Source organism: Apteryx rowi, unplaced genomic scaffold (genome assembly GCF_003343035.1).
Source record: "Apteryx rowi isolate R43461 unplaced genomic scaffold, aptRow1 scaffold_71, whole genome shotgun sequence".
Taxonomy (NCBI): domain Eukaryota; kingdom Metazoa; phylum Chordata; class Aves; order Apterygiformes; family Apterygidae; genus Apteryx; species Apteryx rowi.
Window position 1 is genome coordinate 775,227 of NW_020450994.1, and position 20,289 is coordinate 795,515.

The 20,289-nt window shown below is 37.7% G+C and overlaps 1 protein-coding gene across 4 annotated transcripts in view; it reads right to left on the reverse strand.

The window, feature by feature from the left end:
- NIPBL (NIPBL, cohesin loading factor) overlaps positions 1–20,289 on the reverse strand; it is a 158,943-nt gene that overhangs the window by 98,298 nt on the left and 40,356 nt on the right. For all 4 annotated transcript variants that reach the window (XM_026087246.1, XM_026087244.1, XM_026087247.1 and 1 more), the window contains exon 2: positions 291–434. In XM_026087246.1, coding sequence (XP_025943031.1) covers positions 291–354 — 64 coding nt within the window. In that variant the 5' untranslated portion in view covers positions 355–434. The remainder of the gene's footprint in view (positions 1–290; positions 435–20,289) is intronic.

The window sequence follows — 20,289 nt, forward strand, 5'->3', positions numbered from 1 at the left end:
TATAAACAATGAATTCCTACACTTTAAGTTTCAGGTTTACTTAAGAACCCTTTTTTCCCCCTAGATTTCACCTCATGTTACGATTAGCATATTTTTCTTGGAACGTATTTTAAAAATTCAAGCAATGACAAAATCTACATTTTTAATACCAAATCTAATTTTGAATGGATTTACTTTAAGAGCTAACCTTTAACATAAAAATATTTTTCATATTTGAAAATACAGGTATTTACCAAAAAATGTAGAAAACAACATAGTAAAGAGGAAGAAAAAAAAAAAAGAGTACTTACGGTCTGTAAGACTAGCAATCCCTGCAAGAGTAGTGATGGGAACATGAGGCATATCCCCATTCATCCTGAAGTTCTGGGATGGTAGTGCCTACACAGATATTTTAGTTCAGGTGCCAGCTATCATTACTTCCCATCTCCCAAGCACTAAAAAAAAAGCACACATACACAAAAAAACCCTCAGTTTGCTTAAGGTAACTTTAAATTCAACAACATAAATGAAATGCAGACCATAACCTCCACCGCATACTTAAGTAATTTTGTCAGGAATGGGTAAAACAATCTAATACTTAAATATTCAAACAGCATTAAGCAATCTATAGACAAGCTATTGGTCTCAGAAGCAGATCCCTTCCTCAAAAAAGATGCAAGATGCAAGAAAATTTGCTCAGATTACACACTACAAAGCCAACAGTCAATATGTGATAAAGCAGCAAAGACAATTAAAACACACTTGCTGAATTTTATGGCTTATTTTGAAAGAAAAAAAATAGATTAACTCAAAAATTGGTAGTAAAAATTCTGTTGGTTCATGCTGCAGTGGGCAGCACTTTCTCCCCAATCAGTTTAAGTATTTAGTTGCTATATTCACTTTCCAATTTTGCAGACTGAGGTACTTTTCACACAAAGAAGGGGTAGCAAATACAAAAGGGCTAACAGAGAGACACAATACTCAAGGAGACAAAGTGACAAATATAGAATTCTAATGTATTTTAAAACAAGTGGTTCTTCCAAAATTAACCTGAAAATCTCTCTTTAACATTAAACACAATCTGGTCAAACAACTACCAGGAACCACCACAAAAGGAAGAGGTTTAGTCACCACTAAACTAGCTTATATATTTCCTGTAAAACAGCGAGACTTATATGCAACTACTGAAAGTATTTGTCCACTCCGTTTTCACTAACTGTAGTAATTTCAACTGCAGTTCCAAAAACCGTAAAAACTCACAAAGATACATCCACTCTAGTTACTCTAGTGATGGACAGAAACTGAGCATGGTATTGCCTGAAGGCATACAAAGTAAATCAAGGAAAAAGCACTTCATATACTTCTACCTGATTTAGACAGACACCTGTATTAATAGTTTGCGAAATAGTAAAAAGACATCTTCTGTAAGCATTTATGTTGTCTACTGAAGATGCTGAAATCATGATTTGTTTACAATTGCTTTACTAAGCAACATTTTTGTGAATACAATATATATAGCCAAAAGATCACTGTCACCTCCTACGAGAATCATCTCTCTCCTATGCAAAACCAATGGCATCTAGGATATTTCTGCTAATAAGTTTGCACAGATTTCAAGCAAGACAAGGAAACTGAATATTATAGGTCTTTTTCCTACTTTTCAAGTTTTCATGAACCTCTGAAATTAACTTTTCAAAGTTTCCCTATCTATACACAACTGAATTCTTTGAAAAAAAAAAAAAAAAAAAAAATACCACCACTGAGGTTAAACAGAACTGCCAGTGAGTTGACTTCCTTTGCTGCACCTGCCACAGTTTCATTCTTACCACTAAATTATATTTGCTTATTAAAAATATAGCACACTACAGGTGCAGAAGTTTAGTTAAGGAAACTGCTGCAGATAGATATACTGTGTGGTTTTCTTTATCCAGGAGAAAACAACCTTCAAAAGCCCAGAGCAGTCTCAAACGCTGCTCAAGGTTCTTTACCTGAAACAGTCACCGATACACACAGAATTTCAGTGGTTTCTCAGTTCCATAAATAAGTAATCCTTAAAAAACAAGAACAAACTTCCCATGATGAGTTCGCAGCAGCATCCCACAAGGACTAATAACCCTTTTCGAATTTAAGTTTTCATTGAATGGTTAGTAGTCAGAGAACTTCACATACAGAAGTATGTGCAACAGAAAGCTCTTATCTGATGATCTCTCTTTTCCTGACTGCAGTTGTACCAAACCCGACTCAAGCCATGTCAGTAGTCAGCATTACTGGAAACCCTGTAGGCAACACTAAAACGAGACAAAAACTCTGATCAGTTTTACTTCCTGAGAGCCTGGGAAAGCTACAGACATCAGAAACAGTCACTATTAATGTAAATTCTTTTTTGGTCTTACCACTACAGTAGTAAAATTACATAGATATTCAGTGGGAAAAACTCCTCGAAACCAAATTGTTAAATCAAAACCCATCTCCACAGATATATGGTAGGAAAGCAGAGCTGCCAGGATGTTGTACTTTTACCATTCTGGAAAGAAGACCTGAGAGCGGAGCAGGTGCAGAGAGCAAGGACACACGGGGAACTGCAAACTTGCCTCGTAAGAGGAGACCAGAAGGGCTTGGGTTTGTTTAGCTAACAAAACTGAGGTCAAGAGGGAATATGGTTGCTCTGCCTAAGGCAGGCAAAGGAGGTTCAGAAGGAAGCAGGCAGAAAGGCAAGGCTAACCCTGCGATGAAGGGGGCCATGAACACATGCAAGAGGAAAATTAGAACAGAGCTTCTCACCATCAGAGCAGCTGCTGCCTGGAACAGCTTTCTGCTACAAGTGCTGGCAGCAGAGAGAAGCAACATCATCACTTTAAAGATGGATCACGTAGATGTTATGGGGGGGACAGATGTGGTTGCCTGCTCCTACAAGGAACTGAGACGATTCATTACGTCTCTTACAGTACTATGTTCTTCTATGCTGATGTGAGTAAACGGATGAGAGTAGACAAAAGAGAGAGACTGATGGGATTAAGTGATGGGGTTAGTTTATACAACAAACACAATGTGAAAAAAAAAAGCCATATAGCAATATTTGGGTGCAAATATTACATCTGTTGTGCAGTGAGCAAAACAACTTGCAAAAAAGGTGGGATTCAATTCCAGAACTAGACACTGAGGTCTAGTGAAACACAACTAGAATTTGATGTCACTGAGAACACTAATAAAATCACTCATTTAGTGAATTCAAAACGTCAAGCAGTTGGGAGGTGGGGGGAAATGACAGCTCAAGAATAGGTTCTTTCATACAAAACATCAGAACAGTAGACAGAAATGGCTTAACTGATGGATAAAAAGGGCTTTTTTCCTCCTCCTGGCTGTAACATTTGTTTAAAAAGTTGTTGTACACTGAAGCAGCCCACAATTAGTTCAGGAGAATAAACACTGATCAATAATTTGGAAGTTTTACATTATCACCTTTCTACAGTAGATATTCCTGATGGTAGAGCATTTCTACTTCTAGATTTTAAAAAGAAACTGTTAATTAATATTAGCTGAGTTAAGGAAATTAAAGCACTGCAAAGCTCTTGAGCAATGCAGAGCGTAGCAGTTAGAGAAGCAGAAACCCAGATTACGTGCGTGTAATGTAGGTCTTCTACCTTCAGTACACAGCCTTGTTGGTCTGCCAGGAACAGGGATATTGTAAAAGACATTTCGAGGAGGAAGAAACCACAGAGCACAAAGGAAGTGATACAAAGAATCGTATAGTGAAAGGAAAACAGTGAAAGGGGAGCATAAATTAAGGATAACATACAAAAAGATATGATCATAATACACAACAAAGTGAAGCCAAGCCAAGATGGGGATGAAGGTAATACTAAAAAACATCAAAGTTTACACTATGCAAAGTATTATGCAGTATCACCAGTGAACCGTGGTGACAAAACGCTGCCTTTTGGGGCAGTTGTATTTCAAAAGAACTGTGTCCCAAGAAGTTCAAAAGTTCTCAAAGTGCTGGAAGAGCATTTTAAAAGGAAAAATGCTGGACAAACTAAAAATAGAGTAAGCTTTGCTATCAGAGTTCCTAAAATTACATGCAACACCCAAGCTGTGTTGGATATTGTACTGCCATACAAAAGTGACCACATTAAAGAACCTGCGTATTATAGTGACAGGAAGTCAAAGATAAGGTTGTAGTAGACACACAAATTAATTCATAATGTTAAAGGTAGCTGCAAAGAGGGAAGCAATAAACTGCTGCTCATATCCACTGTAGATACAAAAAAGTAGAAATGGGCTTCAATTTCAGCAAGATAGATAACCAGTTAAAAATTATTTTCTCCCCAGTATCAGCCAGTAAATATAGTCAAACTGCAGAACACCTTCAGTCGGGAGGCTCAGAATTGTCATTACGAACTCAAGCTACACGAACATTTGTCAGTAGTTTACCAAAGCTGATCCTGCTACAGGCATTGGCTGATTTTGTGACACCTTTCAGTCCGGTTCTTAATACTCTTCCAATTTCAGTATTTTTAATTCAATACTTGAAATAAAACCCCCTCCCAATACCAGCCTCCCTTTACACTCCATCCATTTCTTCTCACCACAGAGCTGCTTCAGAAACCGCTAGCTCAACGCACTTCCAATCGCAATTCTCCCAGAAAGAACAGGAGCTTGCTTGGTTAACTGCTGCTGGGTTTGCTTTAATATTTTAATAACTGCCAACCCTTTTCCAACATTCTAATCTTGCCTATTATTTTCCTATTTGTTTTTTTAACTATCCAGTAACCTCCAATTATTCCTACTATATCTTATGTACAGCCTGTTTACCCAGCAATGTATATAATAAATAAAGTTTTCAAACAAAGTTGCTGTTAAGCCAAAGCTGCCTTTCTTTACAAAATTGCTAGAAAGCAACATAATGATCATAAAACGCCACAAATCTTACAAGATGTGGAAATAACTATTTAAATAACTGCTGATTCAGAAAGACCTTCAGAAGCCATCAATATCAAAACTACATAAAATGATCATATAAAACATAAGTTGATCATATAAAAACATTTTCTCCTGTATTTCAAAAATTACTTAAAACTACATGAGTCATAAAATCTTGGTTTTCAACTGCTGTTGAGATATACTGAAAAGAGTACTGTTACAATAACAGATAACAGCAGGGACAACATCTTTCAGCATATACTTTGTACCAGCTTGGGCACACATTTTTGCTGTGAAAAGATCTTAACTTTTAGGCTAAAAAGCTTAAATGCAAAGTTGCTTCCCTCCCCCACCCCCAGAAGAGTGAGCATCTGAAGGTCAGAGGGTGCAGCTGATTATGTACCTGGCTCATACCCATTTTAAACATCTCTTAAATGCTACCTAATTTTACTGTGAAATACAGACATTCATTTCCAATGTTCTCTGCAATGGACAGACAGTGTATCATGAACACAGTCGTTACAGTATGTGTAATTATGTCATCGCCACCTTTTGCTTCACCTGCTTGATGTAGCCCCCTTTTCTCCCCATATTATTAGTAAGTATCTTATGCTAAGCACTGTAAATACACATAGCAAGACAATCCTCTTCTCCAGGAGACTGGCCCTTGTTTGTGCTTTAGTCTAGGCACTTATTTTAATTAAGCTACTGGATCTATAAAGTACCAATAAAGCTTTTTTTCTTTTTAAAGCTACACAAATTTAAAGCACTATTTTTGGGCCTTATTCCCCCTCCTTTTTATTTTTGCCAGTTAGGTACATTCTTCTTTACTGCAAATTAACATCCCCAGGACAAGCTCCTACCAAAGTTTAATTTAAGAAGTTTAAAAAGGTGGAAATTAAAGTTAATATGTGATTGGCATAACAGTCTATAACACGAAAAACACTGCCTCATAGCCAGTTTTAAAATTCCACATTTTGTAATCAAAAAGTTTTCACCTAAGGAAGGAGAGAGAGGGCAGGAGGCAGAGGGAGAGAATGAATGAATATCCCCTAGTTTTCATTCAAGCCAGACACCGTGACTGCGTGAACTGCACAGATTTAGCCACGAGAGGGCGCACTGCTGACTGCCGAAGCAGAGCTACAGTTCCACACAACGTATGTTACAGTTACACGCCTCTGTACCTATATGCTTTTAAAAACACCAAAGAAGGATATACGGTTGCCAAAACATAGACTAACACTTTTAACTTCTATGGAAAAAAAAAGCATACACACATGTACATATACAAATTATACATATATGTATACATTCACTTTTTTTTTAATTATGAAGTTTCTTAACACCAATTCAAACTTAGCAAAAAAAAAAAATCTGCATTAGAGCAAACTGTAATTAATCTTTGAAACAGTTATCTATGTTTAAAAAAAGTAATGGGAGAAACTAGAAAGCCACCTGATATGCACCTAACTTGAACACCCAAATTGGGGGGGGGGGGAGGGGAGGTGTAGAGAGGATTCAGATGAGTCCTATAAAAACACACATGAAAACACATCAGTATTTATAGAAATCAGTTCACACTATAAACAGAGTACTTTCATCTTCCATAATATTAGCTACAAAATAATTAAGTTTGAAAGCGCAGCTGCAGAGTTCTGGGAAGCACAGGAACAGAGCAGCTCCAGAGTGCGAGCGAAACCTGCACGTCTGCTCCACGGACGGGCTCAGCAGCCAGCGGAAAAACCGAGGGATGTCGACAAAGCAAAATTTAAAAGCCTGAGACAAAAGCTAGCTAAAATCATTTCTAAACCACTATTAATACACCCTGTTTTCCTAAACTACTCCAGCAGTAGCTGCTCAAATCACTACAATTAACTACCGTAGGAAAAGAAACCTTAACGAAGAGCACTGGGCGAGCTGCTGCTGGATAACCACGCGGCCCTTCGGAAGGCGCTAGAGCAGCCAGCCGCTGCCGCCGCCCTCTGCTCTGCGGCGCGCCGAGGGCCCAAGCCTCTGCCGCCCGCCCGCGGCGGCACCGTAGCAAGCGGCAGCAGGAACACCAGGAAAGGTGCTGGCAGCATACCAAGTGCGAGGCGGCTGTGCATTCAAGGAAAGAGGCCCCTTAAACTTCTGCTGTAGAAAGATTCTAACTTTAATGCTAAAAAGCTTAAATGCAAACTTTTTTTTCCCCCAAAAGAGCGTGCATCTGGAGTACGTGCACATGGAGTACACGCGCAGTTCCTACCAGGGTAAAATAACAGAAAGCGGGATTGTGCTTTCCACCTGTAGTTACTCTTCCTTGCGGGGGGAAGAACTGTCACAGTCAGAGCACCACAATAAATCAGGCGAAGCCACGTGCAGGCAGCAAATACCTGTGAGATCATTGCAGGTTCCCTGATCTACACTACGTGAGCGTCTACCAGGAAACATTGACCTTTCTTGCTACCTTGCATCTACGAAGGGCGAAAATTCATTAGCATACAGTTTCCTGGAAAAAAAGGATAGGTCCCTATCAGCATTAGGAGCTTTTTCTGTTAAAGCCATTTCCTCTTTTAAACATGGAAAACTTTTCCTGTTTATTCATTTTATATAAAAATTAAAAAGTACTTATTAACAGTGCACTGCACAACCCTATCAAGTTTTAAAAGCATTTAAAAATAATACTTTAAATATTTAATTCAGGTGCCTTAATATTAAGAACTCTTCAATATAAGCCCATATCAAGAAAAGTATTGCAAGCCTTTCATACACAAACAGATTTTAAGCAGCAAGTAAAAGCCTGTTGATTTAGGCAATACAACCTGTTCCAGAATTCTGAAGAAAACCAAATTATATTTTTTAAAAGTGTCCTGATGATCAAATATAGCTTATTTCAGCCAGATTGGAAAATGTAAATCCCAGAGTTATTGATTTTCACAGAAAATGCCCAACGGAGCTATGTAAATAACCAAAAATATTTTTGCACAGGCAAGCATATTTCCTGCTATTTCATTAGAGAATGAAGGCAAAACAGAATCTGTTTTAAGAGTCTTACTGCTATGGCAGCTCAGCTGTCTTCTTAAAACATGTGAATTAACCTTGTACCTGACTCCCAACTGAAATACTACGTTCTTCCCCATTAGAAAAGTAATACAAGATCAAGTCTTACTGCTAAGGTAGCAAAAAATGCACAACCTAGATAAAAGATTTGATATGTTTTCAAAAGATACATTGTAAAAAAAAGTTTATTGATTTTTTTCAGGAAAAATAATGTTGATCGCTATTAGACATGAAATATCCTTTCAGGGTAGTTATGCTCACCAGTTCTACAAAATAAAGCAGCTAAAACTTCTGTCAGGTAGAATTCAGGGAATACTCAGGGAGTTTACTATTGCTCCTTTTACATATTTTTAAACTTAACCCATAAATACCCTCTTTAAGAGCCTATCTCTTCATGTCAAAGATTTTGATGCTACTGAAAGGTAGTAAATTATTTTTATCTTTCAGAAGCAAATATATAATGAACATGTAAAAACCTAACTTTGCTTGGAAGTAATCAAGACATTAAGCATAGCTGAGAAATTCACAAACAAAGGAAAAAAGCTAAATGCATTTTATCTCCCACCTATAGCGCAGATTACACGTACAAGTTTTATTGTGACTAACAAACTACATCTGTAATTGTGCTCTTTTTGGTGAGCACAGACCTTTGGCTATGTTAGACACATGCAAGTAGTTGCAGATACTAGGTACGGTTCATTTTATTGAAAGGAAACAGGTAAGACCTGTGTAGAAGAACAAGGGCGACTGAAAGGCTTTGCTTAAAGGCCAGCGTTCTTGGGGCACGTTCACAGTGCTGAGGGCTGCAACCCCTACTGCCCTTGTTATTAAGATAGCTGTGATAAAGGTATGAGAGAGGAAACAGTAATTTGCTTTTCAACTTTTTCTTGAATGTCTCATTTATGTTATTTGGTAATAATACTGTCATTTTCTAAAGACAGTTGTGTGCTTATGTTTACTTATATTTTGAAGACTTTCCTTTCCTTTACCAGGCTGGATCTTAACTGGAGACAGCTGAAAAGCAAGTGACTAAACACTGGACCAAAAACTATTCAATTTAGGCTTTTTTTTTCCCCCTCTCTCCAATTTTTAATGTTGCATTTCTGACCTTGATCTCTTTTTGAAGACTCATAACCTTTATAAAACAAAACTGGGAAGAGATAACCTGATGAGGCAGCAGCTGATTTTGCACAAGTCTTTCTGTCAAGCCTTTTCCCCCTTCTTTTTCTTTAAATTAGCTTTAGAAAACAATTATAATACCTCTAAGCTTCTTTATTAAACACTGACAAACAGTCACACTACCATAACATTTCTGGTTGCATTTCAAAAGCAGCTCACTACTTTTTATACTGTAATTAATAATGATACTAGTTTCACTACCCAAACTTGTGATATGTTATTTCCCTTTTCCTGATCCTCATCTTGCTGCCTGTTCTTCACCTTAAGCTCCATGAACATTTAAGAGAGTTGTTCCACAGTGGTGGAGGTAGCAAGGTATTTTTCTTAGGGATTTACGTATCAGGTCCTGTCTTCCCCTCACCACTGTAATGCATCCCCCTCCATCCAAATGCTCGGTGACAGTCCTCTCCTGGGTTCCTCCTTCACATACAATCCACTCTGGCATCTCTCAGCTGCTAGATGGAGGAGAGCCAGCACACGCTGTGGCTTCTTCCTCAGTGCAGACATCAGTAACTCTTCCATCTAACAACCAGTTTTCAAACTTAGCTGTCCCTGTGACTTCCACCCGCCACAGAGCGACTGGAACTAGCTGACGCTTTCCAAAGTTACTAGAGGGAGGCACTGACAGACAACCAGCGTCATGATCACTTGGCAGAAAACCATGAAATAAATACTTTTTCCTGACCGCATGCAGAACCGCATGAAGAGCTCTGGTTGTAGTGTCCTATTGTATGCATTTTCACAATGACCATTATTTTTGTAATTTTACAGGATTTGACTATCCAAAATTTTTTCTCTTTGGTTCATTTTACAAAAGGTAATTTACGTTGCTCATGCAATATATAGATGAAGGAAATATTTATTCTTTCTGACGTTAAAAAAAAATAAATCACAAAATAATGAATGGAATAAAACATCTTAATAAAGATTACTAACATCTTGCAAAAACACATTGTTTGGAAAGATTACACACATGAGAGCAAAAGTCCCTTTTAAATAAATGTAGAGTTCATGTCTAATAATTATTTTAGTTACTTTTTAGTTATGTAAAACAGACCTCGAACATATGAAAAAATTCATCTCTTAACTCATTTTAGTTAGCATTTATATTCTAAAAGTGAAGATTACATAAACTTTTTGGCACACCCTGTTCAATTTAGTAATCCTAAAAATGTTGAGCTCCACAATTTTGTGACCACAAAGTATGATTAGCGTCAGGAGTCCCTGACTTTTTACTCCATGGCTTTTTTTTTTTTTTTTTTTTTTTAAACAGACTCTTCCAGACAGTCATTCTCACTATCATTATTAATACAGACATTGTTAACAAGCATGTAAAACAAGGACATTTAGTCCTCAACTCTGCACAAACATCACTAGTCAGCCAAGATATCTCTTTTGCCCAAGAGCATGTTGAGTCCTGTGACTAAAGACTTTTCTTTGTATGAACCCTATAGGAACTAAACTTTTGGAGTGCAATGGAAGAAGGCTCCTTTCTGTTTCTGAACTCAAAGACATAGCATAGGAAACAAATAGGGACTGCAGCTGGGAAAGCCCACATATTGAAAATTATTAATAAGCACCAAGACACACAGCACACAACCTCCAGAGGCACTGTGTTGGAGTTACTGTTAAGCAACTACTTTCAAATGCTTACCAGTGACCGAGAACAACTGGGCCTGGATGGTGAGAATCACATCTCGCAACTGCTAAGAAAATTATTATAATGGTATACAGTCTCTGCAGGACTGAGGAAGGCTTCATACAGTTCCCCAGGGAAGTATCCTATGTTATCCTGAAGGTCTGCTGCCACTGCTGGTCTTTCTGTGTCTGCAGCACAAACCCAATAGAAGTTTCTTAAGTTCAGAAACAGTGCTGCAAGGAGAGATGCAGTTCCAAGAAAAGCATTTCTCTAAAGCAGCATCTCTTCCATCTTACTGATCATCTTCCATATCCTACTCTTGATAGGCTGCAGATGTCACAAAATCTAAATCAAAGCTATCAAAGCTGCCTGGCAAGTGCAGCAATTGGTTTGCAAAGCAGCTTGCAGTCTATGATCATGTCAATTAAGCCTGAACTTCCTAACTTCCAGGTTTTCCTAAATTACCAACATCACAGCATAAGCAAATGTTCCAGCAATAACAATAAGATGGAATCTGAAAACTATGATGGCCACATACAAAAAGGCTTGGGGATTTTTAATGTTTGCCCTCTCCAGGTTAAACACTCTCAGGTCACCTCCACTAGATACACCACCAGGGACTGTGGGGATAATTTGACAAGGCACTGAGCCCAGCAGCAAAGCAAAGAAACACCAAACACCCATCAATAATGAAAGCATCCTTGTAGCAATAATAATTTGGAGCAAAACAATACCTTATTATTTGTTTGGACAGGACTACTACAACCCAGCTAGCATAAAGCAGGTACAGTGAAGAATGCTACTTTGAAGCAGATCTCCTTACACAGAGATGCTACCAAGAACATTAATCTGTACAATTTTTAACAGATTAAACTACTTCAAACCAGTTTGGACATTTTCCTTCAAATTTAAGTCAAGTTAATTCAATGCAACTTAATTTTACACTGAAACAAACTAAAAATCAATTCAAGCTACTAATTCTGAATAAGAAAATCAACCCAATGTTTAATGTGGCTCAACTAATCCACTTAAAATTTATTCCTCCTGTTAACTTACATTAAAAGCCTTAGCTGTCTTTATGTAGACAAGATTTGAGCAATCCCTTTTTTTCCTAATTATTTGGACATGGACAGATATGAATCTTCAAATAGTTCAGCTGAACACAAATAATACATCTGTGATGAAGCTTGAATTTAGTTTTTTCAAGGAATATAAGAAGTTTCACATGGTAAATTTCTATCATAAGGATACCTTCTGGTATAAATTTATCAATCTCAGAATAAAAATGGGTAAAACAAAAGGAAATAGAAGATTCGCTACAACATTTCAAAATTGAAGCATTTTTGATGCAGAGGGAGAACAATGTCAAAACCAAGGCATACCACTGGAGACCAAGTAAAACACTGTAGGTCATACAAAGAGATTAAATTGTGGGCGATCAATAGTGGATTTTATTTTCACTTAAGAGAGCAAAACAAGACCATAATCCATGACACAAAGCATAACTGAGAAACTTTCCCACTGAGGAGCTGTGCTAAAAGTATATATTGATGAATAGCAGCACCAAGTGTACTATTTTATATATATATATTAAAAAAACCCTTCTGAACTGAGTATGTTATTTGCTTTCATGTCCCTCCTCAACAGAATTTGCCTCAACTGAGGCTTTTGTATCTGTTTGCAGAAAGTGACAACCACATTTGCTTTTTTCATTTCATTTACAGACTATTTGGAAAAAACACAGAACACAACACTTTTGTAACTGCTGCCTCCTACTTCCACAACAATTCCAGAACACGCAAGGCTAGAGCAGACAAAAACGGCCAAAGAGCTTTCAGAATGGCCCGGGAAATACACTCAGATTTACTAACCAAACAAGCTGACCTTCTCCAATCTTTTTCCCCACATCCCAAATTTATTTTTTGAAGGTCTGTGTTTCCTGAGCTGTTTTTCACAATTCCCAAGGATGAGAGAGGGCCGCAGCGAGGTAGAAAGCAGCAGCACAGTTCCTCAGGCAGGTGTGCATGCACGCGTGTGTAAGGGGACTGTGGAAGAAGGTGGAAGGAAGAGTGAGTATAAACACGTGCGATCAGTAGTTGCAACTGGTATTCCCTTGTTCTTTAGGAATAGTGCTGCTGCTGACTCAGAGGACGGCACAAGGATAAGTAAGCCAAAAGGAAGACAAGATGGTCACACCTTCCAAAACTTTAACAAACAGAGCTTTTATGTGACTGAAGGAACAACACACAACCTGTTTCCTGACATGCCTTTCTTCTTCCCCAGCTACTYGTCATTTTTCTTGTGTCCACGATTTAGGTATTATTCCCATTTCTCCCTAAAACATGGTCTGTGACCATGTGGGTATTTCTACAGAGGTCTCCTTTTCAGCATGCAGCACTGGGAATAGCAGAAAACAAGTTCCTTACAAGAATTACCATCAAGCTAACACTGCAGCCACTCGCCACTGAATGACACAATGCCTAATAGTACAAGTTAGGTACATAGCCCACGGCAACAAATACAGGAAAGCACAGACAAAAGACATTGCATATACTTTTTCCCTTCTTTTATTTTTCCTTTGAGGAGGAAGGAAGGAATAGAGGACTACTACTGTGTTCATGCATCCATGATTTTGCACACCTCACTATATTTTTCTTCCAAAATAATCAGTGTACTCAAACTGACTGCATATTTTATTTTCCTTAATCTTCATTATATATGGCATATAACTACCTAATTTGTTCTACAACAAAATAAATCCAAAGACAATTCAGCCATTTAGACAATATATTTTATTAAATTGGGGAAGAAAGTATTTCCCCAAATCTGAGGCTCCCTATTCCAAAGACAAAAGGGTAAACAAGACATTAAGCAACTTTAATATAGGCTATATTTTCAATAATTGTAGCACGCTCTATTTTTGTTCTGCTCCTTTTCTAACAGTAGGCATTTTATTTCAATTTTAAAGAAAAGTAGCTAGACTTTTAGATTACAAAGGCTCCAAAGAAAGCTGCATCTAATATTTATAATTTAAAAATTGACAATAACAGAGCAAAAACTTCCACTGAAGTTCACCACACTAACCTCTTTCAGGTGACAAACTGAGCAAGTCCTCATGGTAAAGAAGTCACCATGCATTAATACATAACCACATGTCGGAGTATTAACAGTTACTGTCTAGGCACACTCTTAGCAAGTGACAATTTATCTTTCATTTGAGTTAGCAAGGACTCAGTAAAAACAGTCTGATGCACAGTAGCTAGGTTCACATGTTGCTCTCCAAAACGCTGCCATCCAGTAAGTCTGGATATCCTCTGTAGCGCAACAAACAACTAGTTAATTATAAAAGTCATCACAAGGTAAAAGAGTATCAGGAATTCAAAAGTTGCGCCTAACTCTGCAAGGAGTTAAGTCTATTGGTTTCCCAAAGTTATTGCATGCTGCAGTTTTCATTTTCGGCTTTTAATCCTGATGAAGTTATTTTCCTGATACGAGAGAGTTGAGATGTACACTGAATAGCCGTATTCGAAGACCCCCCCCCCCCAAAATCTTTTTATTGCAAGTAAAAACAACAACAAAACCCCCTGAAACACAAAAGCTTTTTAAATGCATCTTGCAAAAAGAAATGGGCAGCTCAACATCTCCAGCTGGAACGGTGGTTTTAAACAGAATCAGAAGTATCCATTTCAGAGCGTATCTTCCCATGCGATCTGTGGAAGCAAAGTCATCACTATTCTATTCACTAATTCATGGAAATGGAAAAGATTCAGCTTCTAGCTTTAACTTTAACTGCCAGTACTCCATCTGAGCCACATGCTTCCTATTCTTGCTTTGACAAATATGAACAGCTTTGGTTAAAAAAAGTCTCTGGAACCAGATGTAGCAGCTGGACTGGAAACACTGGACTCAAGGATCCAACTCTTCAATTTCCCCAGTTAGACTGTAGCTATAGTTTTAAAATCACCACTACATTTATTCAATCAGGATGAAAAATAGCCCCCAAGATTATGTATTCAACTATCAAAGTCATGCCTTTTCTAATTGAAAAAAAGTAATAATAATTGTGTAATATAATAAATTGCCAGTCTGTGTTACAACAGTTTAAATATAAAACTTCTATTTGTTTCAATTTTCATTTAATACACTTGCAGAGCTTTACTGATGATAAACTAATCCCTGAATAGTACATGATACACTGCAAAGCTGAGCCTCAAACACAGTATAACGTGACATTATCATTAAAACATGTTACCAATCACAATCCAATCTAGACCATCCTACTTCATTCGCTATTTTCGCTGTACTTTTCTCTGCCTCCCATTCCTCCTCTTTTGCAGAATACGCAATACAATTTGCAAACAAGAACTTATAATAAAAAGAGCAAAATCTCAACTACAATGCCCAAAACTTCGTTATAAACAGTAAGAGAGATTAAGAGCTCCAGTAAGATCAAACTATTTCCAGTAAGGTGCAGTGTTGGACAAAGATGAAAATCTCACTGTTCCTAAACTTTCCTCTTTTCTGGTAACCTTTCTCTAAGATCAAGGAATAAGATGTCTTTGACCTGCTCAAGTATCATTTTTAACTGACAGCATATGGATTCGCAAGGAAAAGGTTTGCTTCCAAAGCCCTAAAGAAACACTTTAGTTAGAGACTCAGTTCTTCCAAGGTAACTTGTACTGCATGTAACATGCCTGAAGCTTCTTTGCTAGCCTCTAAGCAATGGTCGCAGACTTTGCAGCTGTTTTAGAAATGTACGTGGCTGCTTTTAAAGACCATCTGACTGCTCTTTACTGACCTCCCTCAATTCAACTCGGTCTTCCAGCAGGACTTAGCGAGTGAATACTTTCTCCCAAATGAAATTATTGTATTTGTCAAACAAAACTTGACAGTACACCATCCAAAGCTTCAGTGAAGCTGATAAATGTGTCCTAAATTTAAAAAAAAAAAAAAAAATGCAGCTTAAGATTTTGGCCTTTAGGAATGTCTTTGTCAGATGTCAGATCATCTTGGAAGAATGGAAGTTCTTTCAGAATTGCTCTTTACCACAGATTTTGAAAGTAGATGGAAGAAGGACTGATTCCAAGTTCTCTTGGTTCAGAAGGCAATTTTGGTATCTAAACTATAACAAAGCATGCAAAATCTTATGTAAGTTCTCTTTCAATGTCCAGGATACTGCACGAGACAGGCAATCTTGGAAGGCTGTGAACAGTCAACAACTCCCCTAGATTTCCATTATGTTTCCCTACCTCTTTTGAAGTAAATTCAGTAAGACAGACCTTAATCCTTGTTAATATAGATGGACAAAAAGGTTTCTCATATTAAAGGAAAGCTAAATTCCTATTGCATAACATACAAGAATAAATTCTAGGAGAAAACAATTTGAGAAGAAAATTTTGGGAAACTGGAAAAGTTCACACTCCTAACCTCCCACGTGACTATTCCCTTTGTAGTCATTTAGGGCACAGCTCTACTTTGAAAAACATTTAGGAGACCTAACTTATCTCATTTTTTCCCAGATCAAGAGTGAAAACACATCACAGATATATTTAGAGTGTTTTATATGAATATACACTAACTATATCAGTAAGTACAAAAATCAGAGTGAGCATATAACCGCTTCTAAAAAAAATTGAATGTTAAACTCCATCTAAATACAACAAAACACAACATTCTCTTCTTTATTTTTTAAAATGTTATACATAAGAACCACTTTACAACTTTCCTCATTTTTCATGAGATATCAGTACTATCTCTTAAACTGTGCATTTTCCCTTTTGAATACATACTTTATTACAGTGAAATCGTGCATACATCTAAATACAGTTTATTGTTGTCAAGTTTATTTGTCAGAATGAAGTATCAATGCAGACTGCACACATAATGATGGTAGGATACGGCCTTTAAGCTAGAAATACTGTTCTTCCTCTGTGGCAGAAAGTTGTCATAGAATTTCCCCTAACCCACCTAAGAATTTTAAAGTTGATGCTAGATTGTTACAGATACCACCTTTTGGAACGACCACATGGCAATCTTGAAGTCTCATTAAAGGAACTTGTACTAGAAGCTATTGACTCAGACGAATCCAATGGAAACAGATGGTCAGTAGCGATTCAGTTTTGATGGTAAGAATCTTCTTCACTACAAAGTGCTTTGTAAACTCACACTCCACAAGCAGCTCAAAAGCAGAAATACAGACAAAACCAAGTCCCCCAGCAGCTTATGAATTCATTAATGGCTTTCCAAGAAAAAACAGAAGAGTGAAAAGGGTAATTTCTCTCATTAATAAAATTAGCACATGTGGAAGGACATATTTTTAAAAAATTGCCACTATACAAAGCTTCCTATATATGTTAATTCAAGAGTCTTAAAAGTAAAAAGGTGATAAAGACAGAAATGGCAATTTATTGCCTAGATACTTGAATATATGTGGGACAAGAAGCAGATTTTGCACTTCCTGGCAGTAAAATATATGTGAAAGATATGGTTAGTTACAGAAGTGAGGAAGTATTGCTATGAAAGAATTCTATAATAGATAGCTGGCACTTAATAGCTGTGACGATTTGCATGATGTGAATAAATATAATTTTCTGTCTTAAGTGAACAAGGTACAAAAAAATCATAGAATCACAGAAAAAAAATGGTTAAGTTTGGAAGAGACCTCTGGAGATCATCTAGTCCAACCCCCTGCTCAAAGCAGGGTCAGCTAGCGCAGGTTGCTCAGGACTGGTAAACCTGTTCCTTTGTTTGACCACTCTTACAGTGAAAAAGATTTTTCTTACATTTAAATGGAATTGCTTGTATTTCGATTTTGCCTCTGGTCCTTTCACCACTGAGAAGTCTGGCTCCATCTTCTTTACTCCCTCCCATCAGGTATTTATACACATTGATAAGGTCCTTCTGAATGGCAGCACAACTGTTTGCTGTATCAACCACTCCTCCAAGTTTTGTATCACCTGCAAACTTGCTAAGAGTACACTCTATTCCATTACCTGGGTCATTAATGAAGATGTTAACCAGTACTGGCTGCAATATGGGGGGTTCACTACTAATCACTGGCTTTCCAGCTGGCCTTCACGTCACTGATCACAACACTTTGGGCACAGTAGTTCAGTCAGTTTTCAATCCACTTCACTGTTTACTTATCTAGTCTGTAGGTCATCGGCTTGTCTATGAGGATGTTATGGGAGATGGTGCTGAAAGCCTTAATCAAGTGGAGATAAACAGCATACCCATATCCACTCAGTCAGTCATCTCATTGCAGAAGGTTATCAGGATGGTTAAGCATGATCTCCACTTCAAAAATCCATGCTGACTACTCATCATCATCACCTTCTCCTTCATATGTTTGGAAACAGTTTCCACAATTAGTTGTTCTACCACCTTTGCATGGATCAAGGTGAGGCTGAGTGGGTTTTAATTCCCAGATCCTCCCTTTTGGCCTTCTTGAGCAACACTTGCTTTCTTCCAGTCCTGAGTAGCCTCTCCAATTGTCATGACCTTTCAAAGATTATTGACAGCGGCTTTGCAATGACACTGGCCAGCTCCCTCAGCTCTTGTGGGTACATCCCATCAGGTCCCATGGACTTGTGTATGTCGAGTTTAAATTTAACCTGATCCTCATCCACCAAGGGTAGGTCTTCCTTACTGCAGACTTCCTCACTGGTCTTAGGGGGCTGAGAGTCCCACAGGCCAGTCTTACCTGTAAAGACCTAGGCAAAGAATGCATCAGACAGTATCTGTGTAGTCCTCCTAGGTTACCACATCCTGCTTCTACATCTTGTATGATTCCTTTTTACATTTGAATTTTGTCAATAGTTCCTTGTTCCTCCATGCAGGCCTCCTGTCACTTGATTTTCTGCTCATCGGACAAACCATTTCTGAGCTCGGAGAATGTCATTCTTGAAAACCAACCAGCTCTCCTGGACCCTCCTGGACCATATTGTGTGGGATTCTTCCAAGCAGATCACTGAACAGGCCAAAGTCTGCTCTCCTGAAGTCTATGGTTGTGATCCTGCTATTTATCTTTTTCCCTCCTCTCAGGATCTTGAACTCCACCATCTCATGTCACTGCAGCCAATGCTGCCCCTGACCAGTTCCTCCATGTTTGTAAATACAAGGTCCAGTGGAATATCTGCCCTTGTCGGATCTTCAGTCACCTTTGTCATCATTGCACTCCAGAAACCTACTGGATTGCTTGTGCCCTGCTGTGGTGTCCCTCCAGCAGATAACGGGGTGATTAAAGCTCCCCATGAAGACCAAGGCCATGTGAACATGAGGCTTTTTACAACTGTCTGAAGAAGGTCTCATCTAACACTTCTTCCTGACATCTTAAATCCAAAAATTATGTAGACAAGAAAAGTATGACTACGATGGTGCTTTCGAGTATATATTTTACATGCAACCAATTTCAAACTGTCTAGAACAAACTGTAAGAGACTTTATAATGGAAATTGGTGACCAAGCAGAGGGAGGCAATTAAATCAAATCCCAAATTCTATAAATAATGTAAAACATCTAAATACATTTACACTCTAAATGACAGCAGCACTGGTGAATACCGTACAGAACTATCAGAAAGACAAGATCTCCAGTGATAGTATTCAGATGGCTATCTGAAATTTGCACCATGACAAGAATCCTGGCAAGAACTGTAAGATTTTCTCACTTCTTTACACATTTTATTGTCCAACACACAAGACCATTCAAAACACAGAGGCTGTTTCAAGCAGTATGATTGCACTACTAAGTAAAAGTAACTACAGCATAGATTTGAGATGTCATGACAAAGTCATACAGTGGGTAAGGAAAGAACAATTAATTCCTAAATTTCACCCTGAAAGAAAAGATCATTTGTTTTTAAAAGGTGAGGCTGCAAAAAAAACTGCTAAAGAAAATTATTAAACATCCATAGATTCTTGCTACAGAATAATTACATAAACCCTTCCTGTAAAGGAAAAGGAAAAAAATAGTCCAATCAATATAACATTAAACAAACAAATTTTAATATTTAGATTTGAGTGGCAATTATGAGATCTGAGGAACAACTAGCCAAAGATACAAAGACAAGCGCTTCAAGCATATCAAAAGTTGAAAGTGCCTAATAAGTGCACCACAAAGTAACAAGTGGACAATAGTTAAAAAAACAAACAAACAAACATCACTTGTTAGCATCCGCCTATACAGAAGTGAAGGAAGCAAAATACCATCTGAGAAACTGTTCAAATAATGAACATGTAAAGGGTAAATTATTTTTGAACTTTTTTACATTTAATTTGCAATAAATGACAAGGATTGGATGGCACTCATCTGACAGTTTTGTAAGGACTGAAGATTAAACAACAGACTGAAAAATGCAAATGAACACAAACGGGTCTCTTGAAGGATGCAGAGTGGTCAAAACTGCATAGCTCTTTCAAAAAAGCACTAAATGACCTTGTGATCTACACAGCAGCAAGTCCTACTTTCAGTATCAGAAAAAGCAGACCTCTTAACATATAAAACTAATAAATATCCAACTATGATACTCGGAA